Source organism: Scyliorhinus torazame, chromosome 1 (genome assembly GCF_047496885.1).
Source record: "Scyliorhinus torazame isolate Kashiwa2021f chromosome 1, sScyTor2.1, whole genome shotgun sequence".
NCBI lineage: Eukaryota > Metazoa > Chordata > Chondrichthyes > Carcharhiniformes > Scyliorhinidae > Scyliorhinus > Scyliorhinus torazame.
Genome location: NC_092707.1, coordinates 57,276,628 through 57,304,398, shown reverse-complemented (window position 1 = coordinate 57,304,398; position 27,771 = coordinate 57,276,628). Strand labels below are relative to the sequence as shown.

The 27,771-nt window shown below is 46.7% G+C and overlaps 1 protein-coding gene across 1 annotated transcript in view; it reads left to right on the top strand.

The window, feature by feature from the left end:
* Window positions 1-25,363, top strand: part of morn3 (MORN repeat containing 3) — a 90,954-nt gene extending 65,591 nt beyond the window's left edge. The window contains exon 5 of the mRNA XM_072495209.1: window positions 21,908-25,363. Coding sequence (XP_072351310.1) covers window positions 21,908-21,985 — 78 coding nt within the window. The 3' untranslated portion in view covers window positions 21,986-25,363. The remainder of the gene's footprint in view (window positions 1-21,907) is intronic.
* The last annotated feature ends 2,408 nt before the right edge of the window (window positions 25,364-27,771 follow it).

Below are 27,771 nucleotides of genomic sequence, written 5' to 3'. Positions count from 1 at the left end.
AAGGGCTGAAGGAGAAAATTAATGAAGTTGGTCTGCGAGGATGGCTTCGCCAAGTTCCCGGAGGCTGAGAGGTCACTTCGGCAGTGGCCCAAGAATGGGGAGCCACCGCGGGCTATGATTGTGAGGCTCCGCAGGTACCAGGATAAGAGCGGATCCTGCGGTGGGCGAAAAGTGTGAAGGTGTGCAAGGGGAAAGATCATTCCATCTGCTTGTACCACGACATTGAAGCAGATCTGGCCAAGCACCGGGCAGAATTCAACCAGGCCAAATCTACACTATAGAAAAGTAAGGTGTGGTTTGACATGCCACGCTTTGGATCACCTTTCAGGGCAAAGAGTGCTACTTAAAATTTTTTTAAAAATTTAGAGTACCCAATTAATTTTTTCCATTTAAGGGGCAATTTAGTGTGGCCAATCCACCTACCCTGCACATCTGTGGGGGCGAAACCCCAGCAAACACGAGGAGAATGTGCAAACTCCACACAAACAGTGACCCAGACCAGGATCAAACCTGGGACCGCGCCGCCGCGAGGCAGCAATGCTAACCACTATGCTACTGTGCTGCCTAAAGAGTACTACTTTGACGTCCTGGAAGAGGCCAACAGGTTTGTGCAGAAACACAACCTGGGAAATAGCAGTAGAGGGTAATGAATGCAACACTGGGCTTAAGGGATCCAAGAGGGACAGGGACAAACACACTCGGGGGGGAGGGGGGGGGGGGGGGCGCGCGCGCCGCCGCCGCCGACAGAGCAGAGACGTATACGGGTTATTTGGAGGATCCGACCATTGATTGGAATTGCTACACTCGTGAATAGGCTGGTGTACGGAGGTAAAGCTAAGGAAGAGGCCACAGTGTACCTCCCGGGAGGGAGGGAGCACCTGGCAGGAAAGAAGGAGAAAACCGGTTCAGGGGAAACAAAAAATAAGAAGGGGGGGGGACAGGGAGGGGGAATCATACATTGATGCACTATCAATTACGACGAGACGAGAGTAGGGAGTAATCAAAGCTTTATTACACAAAGATGTGTGGCCTCCTACAGCTGCTGCCGAAATGGCTGCAGTTCGGAGAGCACACACATTTATACTCCGCCTACTGGGCGGAGCCAGCAGGCCGGGACCTACCCCCGTACCTGTAGTACAGGGGCCTTACCGTAATACCTTTGTATGCAGTGCAGTATATACAATATAATACAACAGTGGTGACTACCACATTTCACCCCCTGTTAACCCCTGTTAAAAATGAGTCCAGCGGGGGTGGTGGATAACTATTTACATACAGGTTGTCATTAAAATTTCAGAGAAGGTTACAAATTTAGACGTTGGGCGCCTTGATCCGTCAGTGAGAGCGCCGCAGTGCTGGTGAGCCAGGCATCGGCTCGGTCGTCGGTGACTCCAGGAGCGTGTCGACATCCTCTTCATTCCCGGTGGGACCAAGGGGAGGACGGATTGTTCTGGAGCGGGGGCTGTGGTGGGGTGCGCTGGGGGAAGGGAGGGTGGCGCCGGGGCAGAGGGGGGTGTGGGGACCCAACTGGTGCCAGGTCCCTGAGGGAGACTGTGTCTTGGCGGCCATCAGGGTATGCTACGTAGGCGTCCTGCGGGTTTGCGTGGAGTAGCTGTACCTTCTCAACCAACGGGTCCTCCTTATGGAGCCGCACGTGCTTGCGGAGGAGAACTGGTCCTGGAGCTGCCAGCCACATTGGGAGCGAAACCCCGGAGGTGGACTTCCTGGGCAAGGCAAAGAGACGTTCATGGGGAGTTTTGTTAGTCGCCGTGCACAGGAGCGATCAAATGGAGTGAAGTGCGTCGGGGAGGACCTCCTGCCAGCGGGAGGCCAGGAGATTTCTGGACCATAGGGCCAGCTGGACGGCCTTCCAGACCGTCCCATTCTCCCGCTCCACCTGCCTGTTTCCCCAGGGGTTGTAGCTGGTCGTCCTGCTCGAGGAAATGCCCCTGTTGAGCAGGTACTGGCGCAGCTTATCGCTCATAAATGAGGATCCCCGGTCGCTGTGGACGTAGGCAGGGAAACCGAACAGAGTGAAGATGGTGTTGAGGGCTTTGATGACGGTGGCAGACGTCATATCGGGGCATGGGATGGCGAAGGGGAATCTGGAATAATCGTCGACCACATTGAGAAAGTACGTGTTTCGGTCGGTGGAGGGGAGGGGCCCTTTGAAGTCCACACTGAGGCGTTCAAAGGAGCGGGAGGCTTTCACCAGGTGCGCACGGTCTGGCCGGTAGAAGTGCGGTTTACACTCCGCGCAGACCTGGCAGTCTCTGGTGACAGCCCTGACTTCCTCGATGTAGGGCAGATTGCAGGCCTTAATGAAGTGATAAAAGCGGGTGACCCCTGGATGACAGAGATCGTCGTGCAGGGTCCGGAGTCTGTCCACTTGTGCGCTGGCACATGTACCTCGGGACAGGGCATCGGGGGGGGGCTCGTTGAGCTTACCGGGGCGATACAAAATCTCGTAATTAAAGATGGAGAGCTCGATCCTCCACTGCAAGATCTTATCATTTTTGATCTTACCCCGCTGTGTGTTGTTAAACATGAAGGCAACTGACCATTGGTCTGTGAGGGGAGTGAATCTCCTGCCAGCCAGGTAATGCCTCCAGTGCTGCACGGCTTCAACGATAGCTTGGGCCTCCTTTTCGATGGAGGAGGGCCGAATTCCGGAGGCATGGGGGGTGCGGGAAAAGAATGCCACAGGCCTGCCTGCCTGGTTGAGGGTGGCGGCTAGAGCGACGTCTGATGCATCGCTCTCGACTTGGAAGGGGAGCGTGCATCGTGGCCTTGGCGATGTCGGCCTTGATACGGTTGAAGGCCTGGTGAGCCTCGGCCGTCAGGGGGAAACCGGTGGAGTGGATGAGTGGGCGGGCCTTGTCCGCATAGTTAGGGACCCACTGGGCGTAGTACGAAAAGAACCCCAAGCATCGTTTGAGGGCCTTGGGGCAGTGGGGAAAGGGGAGATCCATGAGGGGGCGCATGCGATCGGGGTCGGGCCCTCGAACTCCGTTCTGAACCACATAGCCGAGGATGGCTATTCGGTTCGTGCTGAACACACACTTCTCCTTGTTGTAGGTTAGGTTGAGGAGTTTGGCGGTGTGGAGAAATTTGGAAAGGTTAGCATCATGGTCCTGCTGGTCGTGACCGCAGATGGTGACATTATCCAGGTACGGGAAAGTGACCCGCAGTCCGTACCGGTCAACCATTCGGACCATCTCCCGTTGGAAGACCGAGACCCCGTTAGTGATGCCGAAGGGAACCCTAAGGAAATGGTAAAGGCGACCGTCCGCTTCAAACGCGGTGTACGGGCGGTTCGCCTTGCGAATGGGGAGCTGGTGGTAGGCAGATTTCAGGTCCACTGTCGAGAAGACCCTGTCCTGTGCAATCTGATTGACCATATCAGATATGCGTGGGAGGGGGTATGCGTCGGGCTGCATGTACCGATTGATGGTCTGACTGTAGTCAACCACCATCCTGTTTTTCTCTCCCGTTTTCACCACTACCACTTGGGCTCTCCAGGGGCTGTTGCTCACCTCGATGATACCTTCCCGCAGCAGCCGCTGGACCTCAGACCTGATGAAGGTCCTGTCCTGGGCGCTGTACCGTCTGCTCTTGGTGGCGACGGGTTTGCAATCCGGGGTGAGGTTTGCAAACAAGAGAAGGCGGGTCGACCTTAAGGGTCATGAGGCCGCATACAGTAATAGGTGGTTGGGGCCTGCCAAATTTCAGGGTTAGGCTCTGGGGTGTATACCAGCTGGAAGTCGCATAGCCGGAGCTTGAGAAGAATATGCTGGAGGCGAGGCGTCATGTCGTTCAAGTCTTTCTGTATTATATTGACCAGCGGGTGATGTTCAGTCTCGACGGTGAATTGAGGAAGTCCGTAGACATAATCGTGAAACTTAACCACACCGGTCAGAAGGCCCAGGCACTCCTTTTCTATCTAGGCATAGGCTGCTCCGTGGGGGTCATCGCACGTGACGCATATGCAACGGGGGCCCATGATGAGGCCTCATCGCGTTGAAGGACCACTGCCCCAATGCTGGATTGACTGGCATCAGTTGAAATTTTGGTTTCCTTTGCTGGATCAAAGAAAGCTAAGACTGGGGCCGTGGTCAGTTTTGTCTTGAGTTCTCTCCATTCGCGCTCGTGGGCAGGGAGCCATTGGAAGTCTGTCGTCTTCCTAACCAGGTTCCTGAGAGCCGTGGTATGAGAGGCGAGGTTAGGGATGAATTTCCCTAAAAAATTGACCATGCCCAGAAATCGGAGGACCTCCTTCTTGTCCTCTGGTGTTTTAATCGCTGTGATGGCAGCTACCTTGTCAGCATCCAGCTGCACACCAAATTGGGAGATGTGGTCCCCGAGGAACTTGAGTTCCGTCTGACCAAAAGAGCATTTGGCCCTGTTGAGGCGGAGGCCATGCTCATGTATACGTCTGAATATGCGCTGGAGGCGACTAACATGCTCCTGCGGGGTGGTGGACCAAATGATTATGTCATCGACATAGACGCGAACACCTTCAATACCTTCCATCATTTGTTCCATAATCCTATGGAACACTTCTGATGCAGAGATGATCCCAAACGGCTTCCTGTTGTAACAATATCTGCCAAAGGGGGTGTTAAATGTGCAGAGTTTCCTGCTGGATTTATAGAGCTGGATTTGTCAGAATCCTTTTGAGGCGTCGAGTTAAGACCGAGACCCCGTTAGTGACGCCGAAGGGAACCCTAAGGAAATGGTAAAGGCGGCCGTCCGCTTCAAACACGGTGGACGGGCAGTCCGCCTTGCGAATGGGGAGCTGGTGGTAGGCAGATTTCAGGTCCACTGTCGAGAAGACCCGGTACCGTGCAATCTGATTGACCATATCAGATATGCGTAGGAGGGGGTACGCGTCGAGCTGCGTGTACTGATTGTTGGTCTGACTGTTGTCAATGACCTTCCTGTTTTTCTACCCCGTTTTCACCACTACCACTTGGGCTCTCCAGGGGCTGTTGCTGGCCTCGATGATACCTTCTCACAGCAGCCGCTGGACCTCAGGACCTGATGAAGGTCCTGTCCTGGGCGCTGTACTGTCTGCTCCTGGTGGCGACGGGTTTGCAATCCGGGATGAGGTTTGCAAACAGAAGACGAGTCAGTCCGTACCAGTCACAGTGGTGACTACCACACACAGGTGGGGGGGGCTGCTGCGGGGGAGACGGGGAGCCTGAAGGGGAGTGGGGAGGAGCAGCAGGTAGAAGGCTGGATGCAACAGTTCGCACATGGCGATGATGAAAAAGAGGAAGCAGGCAGCGGCCATCTTGAATGGCCCAAGAACGAGGGCAGGCCTGAGTGAACGGGGTCAGGCCCACAGGGCCTATGGTTGACCCCACGAGCAGGAGGGCAGAGCTTCCACCCCCTCCCCCCCCCAAACAGAATAGCCACATGGACTATGAAAGGTCTCTAAAGGCTGGTGAAAAGACCCAGAGTTCCCACTCATCTCAAAAGCCTGAGGGTGGGTGTTTGGCCTTCCTGCAGGAGATGCATCTATGAGAGAGGGACTGACTGTGGGTATGGAAGGGTGGATGGGACAAACCTTTCCTACGTGTTTCGACACCAGGGCAAATGAGGTGGCTATACTACTCAGCAGGACAGTAGCGTTCAGGGTGACGCAATGGACCCTGGCGGCAGATTTGTCATGGTCACCGGACTCTGGAAGCAGCCCAGGTAGTACTGGTAAACAAATACACCTCAAACGTGGACGACATAGAGTTTGTCAAGAAAACTATGGCCGAAATCCCTGACCTAGACACCCACCAACTCACCATGGCAGGTGACTAACTGCGTGCACGACCCAAAAATGGACAGGTTCAATCCCAGGGAGAGAGCCATAACAGGAATGACTTGAGAACTAAACACCTTTATGGAGCAGATGGTGAGAGTAGACCCATGGAGGTTCAATCACCCGAGAGAAAAACAATTCTCCTTCTTCTCCCATGTGCACAAGACCTACTTGTGTGTAGACTTTTTCATCGGAGGAAAATGGTGCTTCTAGCGGTAGTGAGAGCAGAGTATGCCGCGATCGTAAATTCCGACCACGCCTCTCATTATATGGACATAAAGCTGGAGAAGGGCTGGGACCAACACCCCCATGGAGGCTGGACACAGCCCTCCTCGCCGATAGGGAATTCTGTACAAAAATATCCCAAACCATTTAGGTTACGTAACCTATAACCAGAATGGGCAGGTCTCACCCTCCACGCCCTGGGAGCTACTGAACGCGGTGATCGAGCAGCAACACTAGCTTATAGGGCTCATATGGACAAGAGAGAAAGGGTAGCCAGGCAGCGGCTGATCGACTTCACACTGGAGGTGGATCGGCGGCACTCCTCGGCCCCAACCGTGGAACTGTTGGTGGAAAGGAAAAAGCTGTTCTCCACGGGAAAGGCAGTCCACCAGTCACAGGGGTCCTTCTATGAACATGGAGACAAAGCCAGTTGCATGCTGGGACATTGACTAAGAAAGTAGGTGGCCACGAAAGAAACAGTGCAAGTTAGGGACAGGAATGCTTGGATGATGGCAGCCCCAAACAAGGTTAACGAGGCCTTTGCAAACTTTTACCGGGGCCTGCACACCTCCAGGCCCCTGGAGGGGGTCTCGGAGATGGAACAGTTCCTCGACAGACTGGATATATCGGTGGTGGGGGAGGAAAAGAGATGAGGGCTGGAAGCAATGCTGGGACTGGATGAGATCATGGAACGCATTAATTCCATGCAATCAGGGAGGGCACCGGGATCAGAATGGTTCTCGGTAGACTTTTACAAAAAATGTGCAACAGCATTAGCTCCGCACTTGCGGGAAATGTTCAACAATTTACTGTCGAAGGGGGCCCTGCCACCCACGCTAGCACAGGTCTCGATCGCATTGATACCCAAAAAGGGAAAAGACTGGACCGAGTGTGGATCACACAGACTCATATCTCTTTTAAATATTGATGCGAAAATCCTAGCGAAAGCACTGGCGAGGCGCCTGGAGAGTTGCCTGCCAGAAGTGATCATGGAAGATCACACTGGGTTTGTCAAGAGCAGATAGCTAACAGTGAACATCTGTTGCCTGCTGAATCTCCTGGGGAGGAGACACCCAAAGCGATCTTCTCCCTGGACACTGAGAAAGACTTGACTGAGAGATCCTTAGAATGGAGGTACCTCATGGAGATGCTAGAACGGTTTTGGTATGGATCAGGGTTCACCACGTGGGTGAAACCTCTGTACAACACTCTCATGGCAAGCGTGCGGTCCAACAGCTCAGAGTACTTTAGACTGGATAGGGGATGAGGCAGAGGTGCCTGTTGTCTCCGTTCCTGTTCACGCTGGCAATGAGCCACTGGCCATCTCTCTTAGATCAGCAGAGTGGTGGACAGGCATTCAAAGAGAGGGCAGGAAGCACAAAGTTTCACTCTATGCAGATGACCTGCTCCTCTGTGTCGAACCCCCTGGCCAGCATGGGAAAGGTAACGGGATTCCTTAAACAGTTCAGTGCCTTCTCAGGTTACAAACTCAACCTGGGAAAGAGCAAAATCTTCCTGGTGAACCCCTGAGGGGGAGGCGCGGAGCTGGAGGAGTTAGCGTTTAAGATAACCCAGACCAAGTTCAGGTACCTAGGGATACAGTTATAAATAGATATGCATATAGAACATAGAACATTACAGCGCAGGACAGGCCCTTCGGCCCTCACTGTTGTTTGGATATCACCACAACCCCCAGATACAGATGGCTCACAACTGGACGAGGCTGCACGAATGGAATTTCTCCAGCCTGGTGGAGGAGGTAAAGCGGTACCTACAATGATTTTTAAAAGTTTTAATTAATTTTTCTAATTAAGGGGGAATCTCCTTGACTAAGTGACTTATCCTGCACATCATTTTGGGTTGTGGGGGTGAGACCGATGCAGACACTGGGGGAATGTGCAAACTCCACACGGACAGTGACCCAGGCTGGGATTGAGCCCGGGTCCTCGGTGCCGTGATGCAGCAGTGCTAACCACTGTGCCACCCAAGAGGGCCCAACAAAGATGGGAGTCACTCCCACTCTCACTAGCGGGAAGGGTACAGGTATTCAAAATGAACATGCTGCCTAGGTTCCTCTTCATATTTAGGTCCGTCGCTCCCGATCTTCTTCCCCAAATCCATTTTTACCAAGGTTGATAAGTTAACCATGACCTTTGTCTGGGGGTTGTGGTGATATGCATACATGCGTATCTATTTATAACTGTATATAACTATACAAATGTATACAGTTGTTCATCAACGTATGTGATCACAGGTATGACCTCCTGCCAGTGAGTGGTGCCAGACATGTATCATGTGACTGACGTGACTCAGCAGTTGGTAGTCGGACGGATAGTGGGATAGTCACATTTAAAGTAACTCCCTAGGAACTTGAATAACTTTGTACACAGATCTGTTAGTTACCTTCCAACATGTTTAACAATAAATAATCGTTCTGGTTGTGTGTATCTTCATAAGCGGGGGAACCACGGAACACAACATGGTACTAGGTGTGCTGAATAACTAAATATAACTGCAGACAAGATGAGACAAACTATGCCAAAGACTAATAGAATCAGAATAAACAACTTCTCTGCCAATCTCGTGAACTACGGATCTTTGCGACTCAATGCAACACACGATGGTGAAGTGTGAGATGGAAGGTTTAAAGGCACTCCACCACCTTCAAATCTCGTGTAACGTAGACAAAAACTGGCGCGTTTTTAAACAGCAGTTTGGACTTTATGTTTAAGACCGTGGCATCCAGGCACAGCCTGATGAAAGATGCATTGCGTTGCTGCTCACACGGTAGCAGGTATTTAAGCACTTGAACTTTATATAGCGAAGAGGGAAGCATAAGTTCCGATGAGGTGATTAATAACTTCGGCCGACACTGCTCTCCGAGAAAGAATGAGATTTGCAAAAGATACCTGTTCTGTACCGTGCCATGAATCGTTCGATAACTTTGCGATGGATTTGAAGTTGAAGGCCAAGTCATGCAATTTTGAAAATTTCAGTGATCCATGACCAAATCGTTTTCGCGACATCGGATGATAGGCTTTGAGAGCGATTGTTGAGGGAAGACAACCTCACATTGAAAATTATCATCGGGATCTGTCAGGCAAGTGAGTTATCTGCACAGCAAATTGGTACCTTCAGCTCAAAAAATGTTGGTGCCAATCTCTGAGAAGATGCTGGCGCCATAAGCACTGTCATGCTGTTCAAAAATAAACGTGGTCAGGGTAGCACGGTGGCGCAGTGGTTAGCACTGGGACTGCGGCGCTCAGGACCCGTGTTTGAATCCCGGCCCTGGGGCACTGTCCGTGTGGAGTTTGCACATTCTCCCCATGTCTGCGTGGGTCGGCCACTCTAAATTGGCCCTTAATTGGAAAAAAATAATAATTGGATACTCTAAATTTATATTGAAAAAACGAAACATGGTCTCAGTGTGGGCGGCCATTTTGAGTGTACCGTTATGCAGCATTACAAGAAACGTGGTCTCGATGTGGGTGGCCTTTTTGTGCAACAAGCCAGATCCGCCATTTTGTGCCAGAAATGTGGCAACAGACACTTGCCGCAGCCATGTCCTGCATTAAAAAAAGTATGTCACAAATGTGGCAGCGTGGGTCATTTTGCTCAGCAATGCACCATTGGTCAAACAGTTGTCTGGACAGAAGTGAAGAGTATGACAAAGTCAGCAACAACCGGGCCGATGTGAATATGATTTTGGATGATGACTCGACAGTTCGACCGGCCAAAACAAATAAGTGGTTCTCCCAATTTCAGTCACAATGAGGCGACTGGGGACTGACAAAGTTCAGCTGCAAGTCAATCTTCTTGCTGCGTTGTTTCGATTTCCAACAAAAAGTCACAGCTGATCAGGGCAGAAAAGGCCAAGGATCTGAGTCCATCAAAAGGTAATTAAATGTCTCAAAGAGGTTGGCCGAAAGGCTCCTGCTCTGCGTACTATAATGTACGTTCCGAACTCCGTGAGGTAAATAGCCTTCCCTGCGGCAGCACAGAATCGTCATCCTGCATTCGCTGAGGCCGCTCATGCTTAAGAAACTTCACGAAACCCCGTGTTTGCGTGGGTTTCACCCCCACAACCCAAAGATGTGCAGGGTAGGTGGATTGGCCACGTTAAATTGCCCCTTAATTGGACAAACTGAATTGGGTACAGTAAATTTTTTTTTTTTTTTTTAACTTCACGATGGGCACCTGGGCATTGAGAAGTGCAAGTACAGGGCCCGGGAGACTATCAATTGGCCAGGCATCACCCAGGACATTGCAGGTATGGTCTGTCAGGGCGATACCTGTCAGAAATTTTGCTGCAAACAGAGCAAGGAACCTATGCATGTGAAATGAATGAAATGAAAATCGCTTATTGTCACAAGTAGGCTTCAAATGAAGTTACTGTGCAAAGCCCCAAGTCACCACATTCCGGCGCCTGTTCGGGGAGGCTGTTACGGGAAGATGTGGAAGATGTTATTGCTAGTCTCTGGTAGAAAGTGGGTATGGACTTGTTCCATTTTAATAGGAATGATTACATAGTTGTAATGGACTACTTCTCCGACTATTCAGAGGTGGCGCAGTTGGCTAATGCGACTGCTCGCTGTGTAATACAGCATGGCAAAGCGATCTTTGCAAAGCACGGCAGACCATCTATTGTCATGTCGGACAATGAATGGTCCATGCTTCAATAATCACGAATGGACTGAGTTAGGGCAGCACGGTTGCGCAGTGCGCTAGCCCTGCTGCCTCACAGCACCAAGGTCCCAGGTTCGATCGCGGCTCTGGGTTACTATCCATGTGGAGTTTGCATTTTCTCCCCGTGTTTGTGTGGGTCTCGCCGCCACAACCCAAAGATGTGCAGGCTAGGTGGATTGGCCACGCTAAATTGCCCCTTAATCGGAAAAAATGAATTGGATACTCTAAATTTTTTTTTAAATGAGTGGACTGAGTTTACCCGCCTATATGACTTCAGACATATTACCTCTAGCCCACTATATCCCCATTGAATGGGAAGGCGGAACAGGGCATACACATAGTGAAGCAGTTACTGACAAAGGCCCTTGATAGCCGGGAAGATATGTATATGGCATTACTCCGTTATCGTTCAGCTCGAATGGTAAATGGCCTTTCACCAGCACAGCTGCTCATGAACAGGCAGCTGCGGCCTGTCCTCCTTCGTGGCTTTCACTGTCAATCAGCAACTCAAGAGGAAGTTAGTTCTTCAGAAAAAAAGGCAGAAAGAGATTTACGATAGGTCTGCAAGGACGCTCCAGCCATTGCAGATAACGGACACCGTTAAGAGTTGAGGACCCCAATAGCAAAGGATGGGTGAAGTTGGCAACTGTCGTTCAACAAGCAGGTCCGCACTTGTACATGGTGATCGCTGAGGATGGCTCACTCCTGCGCCGGAACCGACGAACGCTCCCAAAAGTACAACAACCTTTTGTGCTTAGCTCAGTAGAAGAATTTGAGCGTAATCCCAAACTGGAGGAAGACACCGGCTGGCCAGCACAGCTTGGGGTTAATAGTGCATCTACAGTGGTGCATGGGAAAAGGCCAGCAGTTGATGAAGGTGGGCCATGCTCACCAACTCGGCCATTGCTCATAGGATCGACCAGAGTAAGGCGTAAGCCTGATAGACTGAACTTATAACAGAATGTCCAGGGCAACAGTAAGGGATGACATCGGTGCTATGGAGGATAAGGTTGAATCCATTTGGGTGGAAATCAGGAATAGTAAGGCGAAAAAGTCACTGATAGGAGTAATCTATAGGCCACCAAATAGTAACATTATGGTGGGGCAGGCAATAAACAAAGAAATAACAGATGCATGTAGAAATGGTACAGCAGTTATCATGGGGGATTTTAATCTACATGTTGATTGGTTTAACCAGGTCGGTCAAGGCAGCCTTGAGGAGGAGTTTATAGAATGTATCTGCGATAGTTTCCTCGAACAGTATGTAATGGAACCTACGAGGGAACAAGCGGTCCTAGATCTGGTCCTGTGTAATGAGACAGGATTGATTCAGGATCTCAAAGTTAGGGATCCTCTCGGAAGGAGCGATCGCAATATGGTGGAATTTAAAATACAGATGGAGGGTGAGAAGGTAAAATCAAGCACTAGTGTTTTGTGCTTAAACAAAGGAGATTACAATGGGATGAGAGAAGAACTAGCTAAGGTAGACTGGGAGCAAAGACTTTATGGTGAAACAGTTGAGGAACAGTGGAGAACCTTCCAAGCGATTTTTCACAGTGCCCAGCAAAGGTTTATACCAACAAAAAGGAAGGACGGTAAAAAGAGGGAAAATCGACCGTGGATATCTAAGGAAATAAGGGAGAGTATCAAATTGAAGGAAAAAGCATACCAAGTGAGAAAGATTAGTGGGAGACTAGAGGACTGGGAAATCTTTAGGGGGCAACAGAAAGCTACTAAAAAAGCTATAAAGAAGAGTAAGATAGATTGAGAGTAAACTTGCTCAGAATATAAAAACAGATAGTAAAAGTTTCTACAAATACATAAAACAAAAAAGAGTGGCTAAGGTAAATATTGGTCCTTTAGAGGATGAGAAGGGAGATTTAATAATGGGAGATGAGGAAATGGCTGAGGAACTGAACAGGTTTTTTGGGTCGGTCTTCACAGTGGAAGACACAAATAACATGCCAGTGACTGATGGAAATGAGGCTTTGACAGGTGAGGACCTTGAGAGGATTGATATCACCAATGAGGTAGTGATGGGCAAGCTAATGGGGCTAAAGGTAGACAAGTCTCCTGGCCCTGATGGAATGCATCCCAGAGTGCTAAAAGAGATGGATAGGGAAATTGCAAATGCACTAGTGATAATTTACCAAAATTCACTAGACTCTGGGGTGGTCCCGGCGGATTGGAAATTAGCAAATGTGACACCACTGTTTAAAAAAGGAGGTAGGCAGAAAGTGGGTAATTATAGGCCAGTGAGCTTAACTTCGGTAGTAGGAAAGATGCTCGAATCTATCATCAAGGAAGAAATAGCGAGGCACCTGGATGGAAATTGTCCCATTGGACAGACACAGCATGGGTTCGTAAAGGGCAGGTCGTGCCTAACTAATTTAGTGGAATTTTTTGAGGACATTTACAGTGCGGTAGATAACGGGGAGCCAATGGATGTGGTATATCTGGATTTCCAGAAAGCCTTTGACAAGGTGCCACACAAAAGGTTGTTGCATAAGATAAAGATGCATGGCATTAAGGGGAAAGTAGTAGCATGGATAGAGGATTGGTTAATTAATAGAAAGCAAAGAGTGGGGATTAACGGGTGTTTCTCTGGTTGGCAATCAGTAGCTAGTGGTGTCCCTCAGGGATCAGTGTTGGGCCCACAACGGTTCACAATTTACATAGATGATTTGGAGTTGGGGACCAAGTGCAATGTGTCCAAGTTTGCAGACGACACTAAGATAAGTGGTAAAGCAAAAAGTGCAGAGGATACTGGAAGTCTGCAGAGGGATTTGGATAGGCTAAGTGAATGGGCTAGGGTCTGGCAGATGGAATACAATGTTGACAAATGTGAGGTTATCCATTTTGGTAGGAATAACAGCAAAAGGGATTATTATTTAAATGATAAAATATTAAAACATGCTGCTGTGCAGAGCGGTCTGGGTGTGCTAGTGCATGAGTCGCAGAAAGTTGGTTTACAGGTGCAACAGGTGATTAAGAATGCGAATGGAATTTTGTCCTTCATTGCTAGAGGGATGGAGTTTAAGAGTAGGGAGGTTATGCTGCAATTGTATAAGGTGTTAGTGAGGCCACACCTGGAGTATTGTGTTCAATTTTGGTCTCCTTACTTGAGAAAGGACGTACTGGCACTGGAGGGTGTGCAGAGGAGATTCACTAGGTTAATCCCAGAGCTGAAGGGGTTGGATTACGAGGAGAGGTTGAGTAGACTGGGACTGTACTCGTTGGAATTTAGAAGGATGAGGGGGGATCTTATAGAAACATATAAGATTATGAAGGGAATAGATAGGATAGATGCGGGCAGGTTGATTCCACTGGCGGGTGAAAGCAGAACTAGGGGGCATAGCCTCAAAATAAGGGGAAGTAGATTTAGGACTGAGTTTAGGAGGAACGTCTTCACCCAAAGGGTTGTGAATCTATGGAATTCCTTGCCCAGTGAAGCAGCAGAGGCTCCTTCATTAAATGTTTTTAAGATAAAGATAGATAGTTTTTTGAAGAATAAAGAGATTAAGGGTTATGGTGTTCGGGCCGGAAAGTGGAGCTGAGTCCACAAAAGATCAGCCATGATCTCATTGAATGGTGGAGCAGGCTCGAGGGGCCAGATGGCCTACTCCTGCTCCTAGTTCTTATGTTCTTATGTAAATGTGTTTGTAAATATTTATATCGCCAAAGAAAGGGGGATGTGGTGATATGCATACATGTATATCTGTATATAACTGTACAAGTGCATGAAGCTGTTCATCAATGTTCCTGCCAGTTGGTGGTGCCAGACATGCATCATGTGACTGACGGGACTCGGCAGTTGGCAGTAGGACGGAGTGTAGGACAGTCGCACTTACAGTAGCTCCTGAGAAATTTGAATATCTTTGTACATAGATCTGTTAGTTACCTTCCCATGTGTTTAACAATAAATAATCGTTCTTGTTGAACACATGTATGTTCTGTGTGTGCTTCATAATCAGGGAACCACGGAACACTATGCGAGGAGGGGGGGGACCACAGAACACTGGGGTGCGGGGCGGGGGGGGGGATGCGGATGAAGGGTCCCAAGGATACGTAAAGCCACCTTGCAGAGAGGATGATACGTGGGAGGCCTGGCCCTGTCGAACCTCCTATTTCACTGGGCAGAGAACACAGAGAGGGTGAGGGGGGATAAAGGAGCCGGAGGCAGAATGATACAAATGGAAGAGGGACATCTTTCTGGGTACTAGTCACCGCTTCCAACCCGGCCCCCTGCACACACACTCCAGGAGCCCGGTGGTAGTAGCCACATTAAAGACCTGGAACCAGTTCAGGCGCCACTCCAAACTTGATGGTATCTCTATGGAGTGACACATCTGCAACAACGTAGGTTCTCCCCGGTGAAGATAGATGCCACATTTAGGGCTTGGATGGAGGACAGAGGGACCTTGAGGGTGAAGAACATATACGTGGAGATAGGATGACCCTGGGGGAACTGTTGGAGAAGCTCCAAAGGGAATAAGCTTGCGAGTAACTCCGCAAGGAGATCACGATGTTCCCCCAGTTATCTGGACACATGTTTCTGGAGAAGACGGTAGCTGGAAGGAGACAAATGTGGTGACATATACGGATGACTCCTAGAAGAGACCAGGACCCCACCGAACGAACCGCGACAGAAATGGGAGGAGGAACGAGGTGTGGAGTTGGGGAAGGACCCTGCATCAAAGCGCTGCACAGGGTCAACCCACTTCCTTGCGTGCAGAGCTAAGCCTGGTGCATCTCTAGGTGATGCACAGAACGCACCTGACCAGGTCACGCAAAATTTCATAATATGAGTGTATTGCAAAGGAATTTTAGTGTATGAGGTGACTCTTCTCAGAGGTGGAGGACAAGTACGAGTGGTGGCAGGGAGGCCCAGTCGGCAGCACGGTGGTGCAGTGGGTTAGCTCTGCACGAGCGCTGAGGTCCTAGGTTCGATTCCGGCTCTGGGTCACTGTCCGTGTGGAGTTTGCACGTTCTCCCAGTGTTTGCGTGGGTTCCGCCCCCACAACCCAAAGATGTGCAGAGTAGGTGGATTGGCCACGCTAAATTGCCCCTTAATTGGAAAAAATGAATTGGGCACTCTAAATTTTTTTTTTTTTAAAGGGAGGCCCAGCCAACCATACCCACCTGTTCTGGCCCTGCCCCAAACTCAACAGGTTCGACAGCCTTCTTCGAGGCCATGTCCAGGGTTGTGGGGATTAAGATAGAGCCAAGCTTGTGTGTGGCAGTCTTCGCGGTGTCAAAGCATCCAGAGCTCTTCACAGGGAAGACACGTAGATGCCCTGGCCTTCAACTTACTGATGGCCAGCCAAGACGTCTGCTGGGGTGGAAGTCGGCAGCACCTCCCAGAGTTTCAGAGTGACTTTTAGATCTTGCTGAATTCCTCAAGCTTTAAAAGATAAAATTCTCAATCCGGCGTCCGGGCAGAGATTCCAAGACATGTGGACAGTGTTTGCCAACCTCTCAGAGGACCTGTTCGAGCCATCAGCCAGGAAAAAGGGGTGGTTGGGGAAGAAGGTACGGGAGGAGAGGGGCGGGGGGGTGGTGGGAGAGCAGCTGAGAAAAAGGGGAATATGCACTTGACATAGGGGGGAATGGGGCGGAGGGCTCCTATGCCGAGAGGGACACGGACCCCTCTTGCATGTAAGAAACCAGGGAAGTAGTATGCCCGACCCACCCTCGAAAACCAAGGGTTCAACATGACTCTCCTTGTCACGATAAATGTTAATACAGCATTCTTTATATGTATACCATTGTAAATAAGGAAACGCAACTGCGGGGACTAGCGTCACTGATGTGTTGACAACATGTAAATAATATGTTGTTTCTGTTGTTTTTTCTTTTTCTGTTTGTTCTGTCTTGTGTTAAGTTCGATATTGTAGGGGTGGCATGTGGCGCAGTGGTTAGCACTGGGACTGCAGTGCTGAGAAACCGGGTTCGAATCCCAGCCCTGCCTGCGTGGGTTTCACCCCCACAACCCAAAGATGTGCAGGTTAGGTGGATTGGCCTCACTAAATTGCCCCTTAATTGGAAAAACAAAATAATTGGGTACGCTAAATTAAAAAATAAAATTGATATTGTGTTGAAACTCCAATAAAAATATTTTTCAAACAAAGAATAAATATTCTGAAATGTGACCCAATACTTTAAGGTGTTGGGTAATTTGTTAAATATTGTGTTTTGCTCAGGGTAGACCCCATTGGATGATATTTTGCCACTGTATTGTAAATGTTGTCGAACTGGTTTTGACAGTCTTTTAAGAGTACTAGATGCAACCAACACTGTTCTCCAATACCTCTGGAGAGTATACCTTACTAAAAATGATTTCATAACTTCTGAAGCAAATAAACCCAACGTTGTTGGCAGTAAAACAATCCAGTTTAGACATGTCTAGTGCATTCACAGCAACAATAATGTTTACGCATGTGTGTATGTCAGTGCATGCAGAGTGTATTTTACTTTGAACTTAGCTTAGATGAAGGCTCTTTAATTGGCGATGGAAACTAGTTAGGACTGGCTCCATCTAGTACCTGAAATTTAGAGGTGCTTGGAACTGTCAGCAGCTCTAAATATTTAATTTTCTAATGTTACGTCAAAGACAAACGTGGTAAATTTGAATGGTGCTATTAAATGTAATCATGGCCTTGTTTTGTCTGTATATGGTATGAAATGAAAGTTTGAAGACAATAAGGCAGGGCAACATAGTAATAAACAAAGAGCAAATAATTGGGTGTTGAATCAAAAATGTGTTACATTTTGGTATAAGGCCAGTAACTGATAAATACTAAATATTTGCTTCAGTTAACGCTTTGAAATCCATATTTCCTGATCAAGCTACCAGAATTAGGTTTCTCAAATCTGAGAACGTTTGCGATACTATCAGAACTCTTCCAATATTAGCAACCCTGCGTAATAAATTTTCAGTCTCTAAAATTGCTATTATAACGTTTTGAGGGAATTAAGTAACCTTATCACCTGGGAACTTTCATGGAATCTGCTAAGCAAAATCTATATCGATATGGTGTATTTTCCTTGTTACAATTTGAAGAAAAATTATTTTTTAAAAATAGAATATAATTTTTTTCCACAAGCAAAGCAAATTTACACCAGTGGGTAAAATTATGAACTTTCAAATTTACTTCCTTATATTTGAAATATGTTTATTTGTTTAACACCTATCACATCATCAAAATATATCAAAGCACTTCATATAATGAATTACTTTTAAAATAAAATAAATTTAGAGTACCCAATTTTTTTTTTGGTTCCAATTAAGGGTCAATTTAGCATGGCAATCCACCTACCCTGCACATCTTTGGGTTCTGAGATAAAACCCACGCAAGCACGAAGAGAATGTGCAAACTCCACACGGACAGTGACCCAGGGTCGGGATTGAACCCGGGTCCTCGGCGCATGAGGCAGCAGTGCTAACCATTGCGCTGCCCTATAATAAATTATTTTTGGAGCTGCAGCTACCATTGTTATGTAAAGAAACATGTCGGGCATTAATGCCCGCGATATATAAATCACAAGCAGCAATGAGAAGAAAATCAAACCATAATTTGTTGTAGCAAGATAACAACATCTGCCATTAGTTGGACACGTCCTTGCACGTTTGGGTTTTCAACTTTTTTGTACAGCATTGCAGAATTGTGAGCTTATAATGTTGCAGTGACAGAAATTGCATTCCTGTGATTTGAGTGAACACTGCGTAGCTCCTGTGTAATCAACACTTATCAAAAAGGTACTCCGACTAAAATGTGCAAGACTTTGTGAGTTTTGTTTGTGTCTACCTTGCAAATACAACAACCCTATGCCTTTCAAAGCATTTCCATGGTGAACTAGAAGTGAGATGCCCATTCCCGTACCAGCCTCCCTGAACAGGCGCCGGAATGTGGCGACTAGGAGCTTTTCACAGTAACTTCATTTGAAGCCTACTTGTGACAATAAGCGATTTTCATTTCATTTTTAATTTTTCAGAAACTGAGCAAAGCAACTCATGCAGTAATTTTGTAATATTTGAATATGACTGCATTTGTGTCTTGCCTGAAGTTTCTGTATCATTTAAACATAAATAACGAGGAGCAGGATCAGACTCAGAGCCATAATTATCAGTTAATCCAGGCTATCAGACTCTTTATTTCTGTACATGAGCCATGTTAAAAAATTATTTTACAGGTGGAAGCCTCGGTTTGGTCCCCGATTCGGGAGAACCATTGGTTTGTCCCGGGAAGGATGGATGGGGGGTTTTGAAGCTGGCATCGGGCGGGGATTAGAAGAATGGGGGACCTGTTTATAGATGGGACATTTGCGAGCCTAGGGGCGCTGAAGGAGAGGTTTGGGTTAGCCCTGGGAAATGCTTTCAGGTATATGCAAGTGAGGGCGTTTGTGAGGCGGCAGGTGAGGGAATTCCCGCTGCTCCCGGCACAGGGGACTCAGGACAGGGTGATTTCGGGTGTATGGGTTGGAGAAGGCAGGGTTTTGGCGATCTACTGGGAGCTGAAAGAGGAGGAGGAGGCCTCGGTAGAGGAGTTAAAGGGCAAGTGGGAGGAGGAGCTTGGGGAGGAGATAGATGAGGGTCTGTGGGCTGATGCCCTGAGTAGGGCTAATTCTTCCTCCTCTTGTGCCAGGCTCAGCCTAATACAATTCAAGGTTACTCACAGAGCGCATATGACAGGGGCGAGGTTGAGTAGGTTCTTTGGGGTGGAGGATAGATGTGGGAGGTGCTCGGGAAGCCCGGCGAATCACGTCCACATGTTCTGATCTTGCCCGGCACTGGATGGGTTTTGGAGGGATTTCGCGAGGACTATGTCCAAGGTGGTGAAAGTCCAGGTCAAGCCAAGCCGAGTTGGGGGTTGGCACTATTTGGGGTAACGGACGAGCTGGGAGTGCAGGAGGCGAAAGAGGCCGGTATCCTGGCCTTTGCGACCTTGGTAGCCCGGCGGAGGATCTTGCTATTATGGAAGGACGTGAAGCCCCCAGTGTGGAAGCCTGGATAAATGACATGGCAGGGTTCTTTAAGCTGGAGAGGATAAAGTTTGCCTTATGAGGGTCTGTGCAGGGGTTTTTCAGGCGGTGGCAACCGTTCCTAGACTATCTTGCGGAGCGTTAGGAGGAGGTCAGCAGCAGCAGCAACCCAAGGGTGGGGGGGTCTCTTTCGGGGGGGAATTCGGGTGGGTGGGGGGGGGGGGGGGCTTTCCTACGGGTACCTTTGAATGTCATATGGGGGTGGCTACTGTATATGGGGATATCCAATGTATACGTTTTGACTGTTGTGTTTGTGTTTCTTTCTTTTTGTTATGGGGGGGTTGTTAAAAATTGTTGGAAAATTTGAATAAACATTTTTAAAAATAAATAAATTATTTTACAAACATTGATTCAATGAATGGATAAAGATTCAGTATAGGTAATTTGATTAACTTAATCCAAATTCAGGGCGGCACGGTGACACAGTGGTTAGCAATGCTGCCTCACGGCGCCAAGGACCTGGGTTCCATCCCGGCCTGGGTCACTGACCGTATGGAGTTTGCACATTCTCCCCATGTCTGCATGGGTCTCTGAATGAACACAGGATATCCTGAAGGGGGAGGGTGAACAGCCAGAGGTCGTAGTATACATAGGTACTAATGACATTGGTAGGAAGAGTGATGAGGTCCTGCAGAAGGAGTTCAGGGAGTTCGGCAGCAAGCTAAAAAGCAGGACCTCTAGGGTTGTAATCTCAGGATTATTCCCTGTGCCATGTGCCAGTAAAGCTAGAAATAGGAGGATAATGCAGCTAGACACATGGCTAAACTGGTGGTGTAGGAGGGAGGGTTTCAGATTCCTGGAGGGATCTCTTCCGGGGCAGGTGGGGCCTTTACAAGAAGGACGGGTTGCATTTAAACTGGAGGGGCACCAATATCCTGGCTGGGAGGTTTGCTAGAGTCACTCGGGAGGATTTAAACTAGTATGGCAAGGCGGTGGGAACTAGAGCGTCAGCTTAGAAGATGTAATAACTGAAGGGGAAATAGAGAACCAAAATCAGAGAACAACATCACCCTCAGGCAGAGCAAAAAAGGTGACAAGTGTGAGAAGGGAGGTGGTCAATCACTGGAGGCAGGGAGGGTCACAGAGGACTGGAAAGTGGCTCATGTCACACCGCTATTTAAGAAGGGAGGGAGGCAGAAGACAGGAAATTATAGGCCAGTTAGCCTGACTTCGGTCATTGGTAAGATTTGAGAGTCCATTTTTAAAGATGAGATTGCGGAGTACTTGGGAGTGCATGATAAAATAGGGCTGAGTCAGCACAGCTTCGTCAAGGGGAGGTCATGTCTGACAAATCTAGGGCAGCACGGTGGCACAGCGCTACAGTCCCAGGTTCGATCCTGGCTCCGGGTCACTGTCTGTGTGGAGTTTGCACATTCTCCCTGTGTTTGCATGGGTTTTTGCCCCCACAACCCAAAAGATGTGCAGGGTAGGTGGATTGGCCAGGCTAAATTGCCCCTTTAATTGGTAAAAATGAATTGGGTACTCTAAATTTAAATTAAAAAAAAAAAAAGTCTGACAAATCTGTTAGAGTTCTTTGAGGAGGTAACAAAGAAGTTAGACAAAGGAGAACCAGTGGACCTGATTTACTTGGATTTCCAGAAGGTCTTTGACAAGGTGCATCATTAATGTACATTGTGAAAATTTGTGGTCCCAGCACTGACCCCTGAGGAATACCACTAGTCACCGGCTGCCATCCTGAAGAAGACCTCTTTATCTCCACTCTCTGTCTTCTGCCAGTCAGCCAATCCTCTATCAAGCCATGGCCTGGTAGAGCCCAGACAAAGTTACAACTTCCCATGTCAAAACCAAAGTATAAATTCAAAACTACATTTTTGCAGCTCGATGGCATAATAAGATGGGCCAAATGACCTATTTCTGCTTCTAATTCTTGTTAATATTTATGTTTGAATATTATTCAGTTCACCACGCCCATAATATACAAATGCTGCAGCTTTTCATCAACTGTGATATTTAGTATGTGAAATTCGAACCAGATGAATTTAGTTTAAAAGCCATTCTGTAAGTGTGATCTTTATACCTAAAGAGGAATCAATAATTTTTTTAAAAAACTACTGCTTGTTACAAATGTGGAAGTTACAGTAACATGGAATTAAGAGATTTTGGTTTTTTTTCCAGATTAAGCTACGAAACCCAACTTATGTTTTGGAGCGAGCCAGATCAAGATTTCTGGATAAAAATGAAGAAGATACCTAATAGCCGACATTTCATTTCTTCCACGAGTTCAAGATCGCAAAATTCAAACTATGTGATATGACTGTCCTTTTCAGAGTGGTGCATACAATCAATCGCATGTACATTAGTTTTAAATTTACATTTGGCACTCAACCACATGTTCACATATAAACACAACATCTGCAAATTAACCAATATTTTCTGCAACAATTCCAACAGAACGTTTCTGTAAAGCGTTTGTACTGGACCTAAGAATTATTCATTGCATGTAAATTGAATATCTGGTGGGTCAACACTCATCTATTAGTAGGTAAGGATGAGTGCTTTGGTGGGGATTCTCCAGTGCAGTAATGTGCTGGCGGTGTTGTCTGCATCCTTAATGGTGAGCTTTTCATTTTCTCTCAGGTTCCTTGATCATACTCTGCAGTTTTTTCATACTTCAATTTCTATTTGCCTAGTTCTAACCTTCTTCAGCTATTCACACTTCCATTCTACATTGAACTTTGATTTCTCTCATTCTGCTTCCTGTTACCTTATGCCAATATCAACGCAATTTAAGCACCTTACAGGTACCATAATCACATTTTCCTTGTGTTTTTCCCCCCACCTCTTCCCTTTGTTCGGTTCCTTTTTAAATTTTGTTCTAATATTCTCCACTTTTGATGAAAGGTCTATACCCAAAATGTTAGCTCATCGGTTCTTTCCAGATGGAGACTTTGGGACTCCAGTATTTTCTATCTAACATTTCCAGCTTCTGCAGTTTTCGCTTAGCATGATTTCAGTGTATTGTTTTTCCATTGTATTCAGCAAGTTAATCTGATTTTCATCATTGAAATTTACCAAAATGTAAAACTGTTGCGACGGAGGATCTATGTATGTTTTGATTGCTAAATGTTATAAATGGGAAAATGGGGAGAAAAAATAAGCTATTGGATTTGCTCACTATCTAACGATAGTAAAGTGAATGTGAAGACATCAGAGAACCTAAGTGCTCTTAACTGCTGTGTTACCACAATCAAGTAACTATGTGATATTGATGCATCTAAATTCATTCATGAAGCATGGACACTTGTGGGAGGACCATTCTCCAACCTGCTTAACTACTTCTAGGCAGGAAAGTTTTAATTTTAAAATATTCCAGACTCTTGCATAATTTTCCACTTTACATTGCATCTAAGTTAAACTGCTGAACATTTAGAATGACTGCATTAAATTAGACACCATGTTGATAGACAAATCCAGTTTGCATGAAAGGTCTGATACTGGTTGGCAAGTTTCCATTTACTCTGGTTTCAGCACATTAGAGTTTTTCTAAAAAAAGGTCTCATCAATGGAAATTTGTGAATTAGCCAATTTAATTAACACAGCAGAAAAAAAAATCTGATTTTAGTAGTTAACAGTACGCAAGATAAAGAATTTTTATAAGAATTTATTAGATGATTTTTGCTGAATCTTTCCTGAAGGCTTTATGATACTGAACTTGAGTTTCCCATTTAAAGTTTAAAATCAAACCTTTTAGGGACCACTTAAAACAGATATCAAACTTTATACAATATTTTTTTGGGATTATCAGGGCTTCTGACTCATTGTTCTTCAAATTCAGATAGTAAATGGAAATTCAATAACCAGTAACCATGAAAAGCAAAATACACATTCTGTAGAAATCCCACACAAATCATGAAAATAACACTTTGTAGGTTCATACAATTCTCATGCAATAGTTTTTTACATCAGTCATTTAATCTGGGAAGATTTAACAGGGAACCATTTTTGATTTTGTATGTTAAAAATGCAATCTTGTCCATATTTTTAAAAATAAATTTAGAGTACCGAATATTTCTTTTTCCTAATTAAGGGGCAATTGAGCATGGCTAATTCACCCACCCAACGCATCTTTGTGTTGTGGGGGGTGAGACCCATGCAATGCGGGGAGAATGTGCAAACTCCACACGGGCAGAGACCCGGGGCCGAGATCTAACCAAGGTCCTCGGCACCCTGAGGCAGCATGCTAACCACTGCACCACCATGCTGTCCAATCTTGTCCATATTAAGAAAATATACATGCTAGGTTTTATTGCTGGGTTTTATTGCTGACCTTTAAACCATTTCAAATACAGCTTGGAGGAAGAGTTTTTTTGGACAGCATATTTCCAATATTAATGTCCCCTTTAAAGTAGATCATCATCATTTGTAAATCTTTGCCCAAATTGAAAATTGTCTTTTTACATTTCTCAAAAACCTTGACTACATTTTATATTGAGAAGCATTTGCTACAAGAGAAAACTGCAAATTAAAAAATATTGGGTAAAAGCTTTAGTTGCAGCAAAATATCACAATTTCTTCCAAGTCTATGAATAAATAAGCTGAATTGTTCAGTTATAGACCGTTACCAGGAATAAAAAAGTTTTTAAAAATGTTTTTTTTTTTAATTTAGAGATCCAATTCTTTTTTTCTGATTAATGGGCAATTTTAGCGTGGCCAATCCACCTAGCCTGCACATCTTTGGGTTGTGGGGGTGAGATCCACGCAGACACGGGGAGAATGTGCAAACTCTACACGGAGAGTGACCCAGGGCTGGGATCGAACCCGGGTCCTCGGTGCCGTGAGGCAGCAGTGCTAACCACTGCGCACCGTGCCGCCCTCTGAATTAAAAAATTAATGTACATTTGGAATATCCTGTCAGAGTGATATGCCCGGTGAAATTTCAACCTATTAATGACAAGCCATTGCCACTGACAGAAACACGAGGGAGAAAGAAGAGGGAAATGTTGATAGGGTTAGAAGAATGGGAGGACACATGTGGAACATAAATATTTTTAAAACATTTTTTATTTATTTTTTTTAAATTTAGAGTACCCAATTTTTTTCCAATTAAGGGGCAATTTAGCGTGGCCAATCCACCTAGCCTGCACATCTTTGGGTTGTGGGGGTGAAACCCACGCAGACACGGGGAGAACATGTAAACTCCACACGGATAACGCCCCAGGGCCGGGATTCGAACCCGGGTCCTCAGCGTAGTAGCCGCAATGCTAGCCACTGTGCCACCATGCTGCCCTATGTGGAACATAAATATTGACATTAAGCTGTTTGTGAATCTGTAGAATTCACTACCCTAGAGTGCGGTCAATGCTGGGACAGTGAGTATATTTGAGGAGTTAGATTTTTAATTGGTACTGGGTTGAAGGGTTTGGGGAGCCAATGGTGGAGCAGACATGTTGAGCCAAATGGCCTAATTCTGCTCCTATATCTTATGAACGTATAAGCTGTTGAGCCAAATGCCTTGCTTCTGAGCTGCAAGTACTGTAAGATTTCTGTACTGTGAATTACTTGTAAACGCAAAACTAAAAACTGAGGTACAAATGTTTTGGGAATAAATTACATCAAATTGGAATCATACAATGAATGGACGTTCTGTGACATTGCCTATTGGACATCAGAAGAACTCTGCTGGAGCTGAGAAAACAAAGTAATCAAAGTTTGGAAGTGGCAGAAGAGCAAAGCAACAGGGTACCTGAGGCCCAATTTTCCAGGTGGCGTTTTGTTTCATCTCAGCATGCCCAGGCCATAAATCTGGAGTGCACTATTTAATAAAAATTTTTGAATTAGGAAATAAAACTTTAGTGCCAAACACAACTTATCAGAAGAGGTGGGAAACTAAACATTTAGAACATAGAACATAGAACGATACAGCACAGTACAGGCCCTTTGGCCCACGATGTTGCACCGAAACAAAAGCCATCTAACCTACACTATGCCATTATCATCCATATGTTTATCCAATAAACTTTTAAATGCCCTCAATGTTGGCGAGTTCACTACTGTTGCAGGTAGGGCATTCCACGGCCTCACTACTCTTTGCGTAAAGAACCTACCTCTGACCTCTGTCCTATATCTATTACCCCTCAGTTTCAAGCTATGTCCCCTCGTGCCAGCCATTTCCATCCGCGGGAGAAGGCTCTCACTGTCCACCCTATCTAACCCCCTGATCATTTTGTATGCCTCTATTAAGTCTCCTCTTGACCTTCTCTCTAACGAAAACAACCTCCAGTCCATCAGCCTTTCCTCAGAAGATTTTCCCTCCATACCAGGCAACATCCTGGTAAATCTCCTCTGCACATGCTCCAAAGCCTCCACGTCCTTCCTATAATGCGGTGACCAGAACTGTACGCAATACTCCAAATGCGGCCGTACCAGAGTTTTGTACAGCTGCAACATGACCTCCTGACTCCGGAACTCAATCCCTCTACCAATAAAGGCCAACACTCCATAGGCCTTCTTCACAACCCTATCAACCTGGGTGGCAACTTTCAGGGATCTATGTACATGGACACCTAGATCCCTCTGCTCATCCACACTTCCAAGAACTTTACCATTAGCCAAATATTCTACATTCCTGTTATTCCTTCCAAAGTGAATCACCTCACACTTCTCTACATTAAACTCCATTTGCCACCTCTCAGCCCAGCTCTGCAGCTTATCTATATCCCTCTGTAACCTGCTACATCCTTCCACACTGTCGACAACACCACCGACTTTAGTATCGTCTGCAAATTTACTCACCCACCCTTCTGCGCCTTCCTCTAGGTCATTGATAAAAATGACAAACAGCAACGGCCCCAGAACAGATCCTTGTGGTACTCCACTTGTAACTGAACTCCATTCTGAACATTTCCCATCAACCACCACCCTCTGTCTTTCAGCTAGCCAATTTCTGATCCACATCTCTAAATCACCCTCAATTCCCAGCCTCCGTATTTTCTGCAATAGCCTACCGTGGGGAACCTTATCAAACGCTTTGCTGAAATCCATATACACCACATCAACTGCTCTACCCTCGTCTACCTGTTCAGTCACCTTCTCAAAGAACTCGATAAGGTTTGTGAGGCATGACCTACCCTTCACAAAGCCATGCTGACTATCCCTGATCATATTATTCCTATCGAGATGATTATAAATCTTGTCTCTTATAATCCCCTCCAAGACTTTACCCACTGCAGACGTGAGGCTCACCGGTCTATAGTTGCCAGGGTTGTCTCTGCTCCCCTTTTTGAACAAAGGGACCACATTTGCTATCCTCCTGTCCTCTGGCACTATTCCTGTAGCCAATGATCACATAAAAATCAAAGCCAAAGGTCCAGCAATCTCTTCCCTGGCCTCCCAGAGAATCCTTGGATAAATCCCATCAGGCCCCGTGGACTTATCTATTTTCAGCCTGTCCAGAATTGCCAACACCTCTTCCCTACGTACCTCAATGCCATCTATTCTAATAGCCTGGGTCTCAGCATTCTCCGCCACAACATTATCTTTTTCCTGAGTGAATACTGACGAAAAATATTCATTTAGTATCTCGCCTATCTCTTCAGACTCCACACACAACTTCCCATCCCTGTCCTTGACTGGTCCTACTCTTTCCCTAGTCATTCGCTTATTCCTGACATACCTATAGAAAGCTTTTGGGTTTTCCTTGATCCTACCTGCCAAATACTTCTCATGTCCCCTCCTTGCTCGTCTTAGCTCTCTCTTTAGATCCTTCCTCGCTACCTTGTAACTATCCATCGCCCCAACTGAAACTTCACACCTCATCTTCACATAGGCCTCCTTCTTCCTCTTAACAAGAGATTCCACTTCTTTGGTAAACCACGGTTCCCTCGCTCTACGCCTTCCTCCCTGCCTGACCGGTACATACTTATCAAGAACACGCAGTAGCCGATCCTTGAACAAGCTCCACTTATCCAGTGTGCCCAACACTTGCAGCCTACTTCTCCACCTTATCCCCCCCAAGTCACGTCTAATGGCATCATAATTGC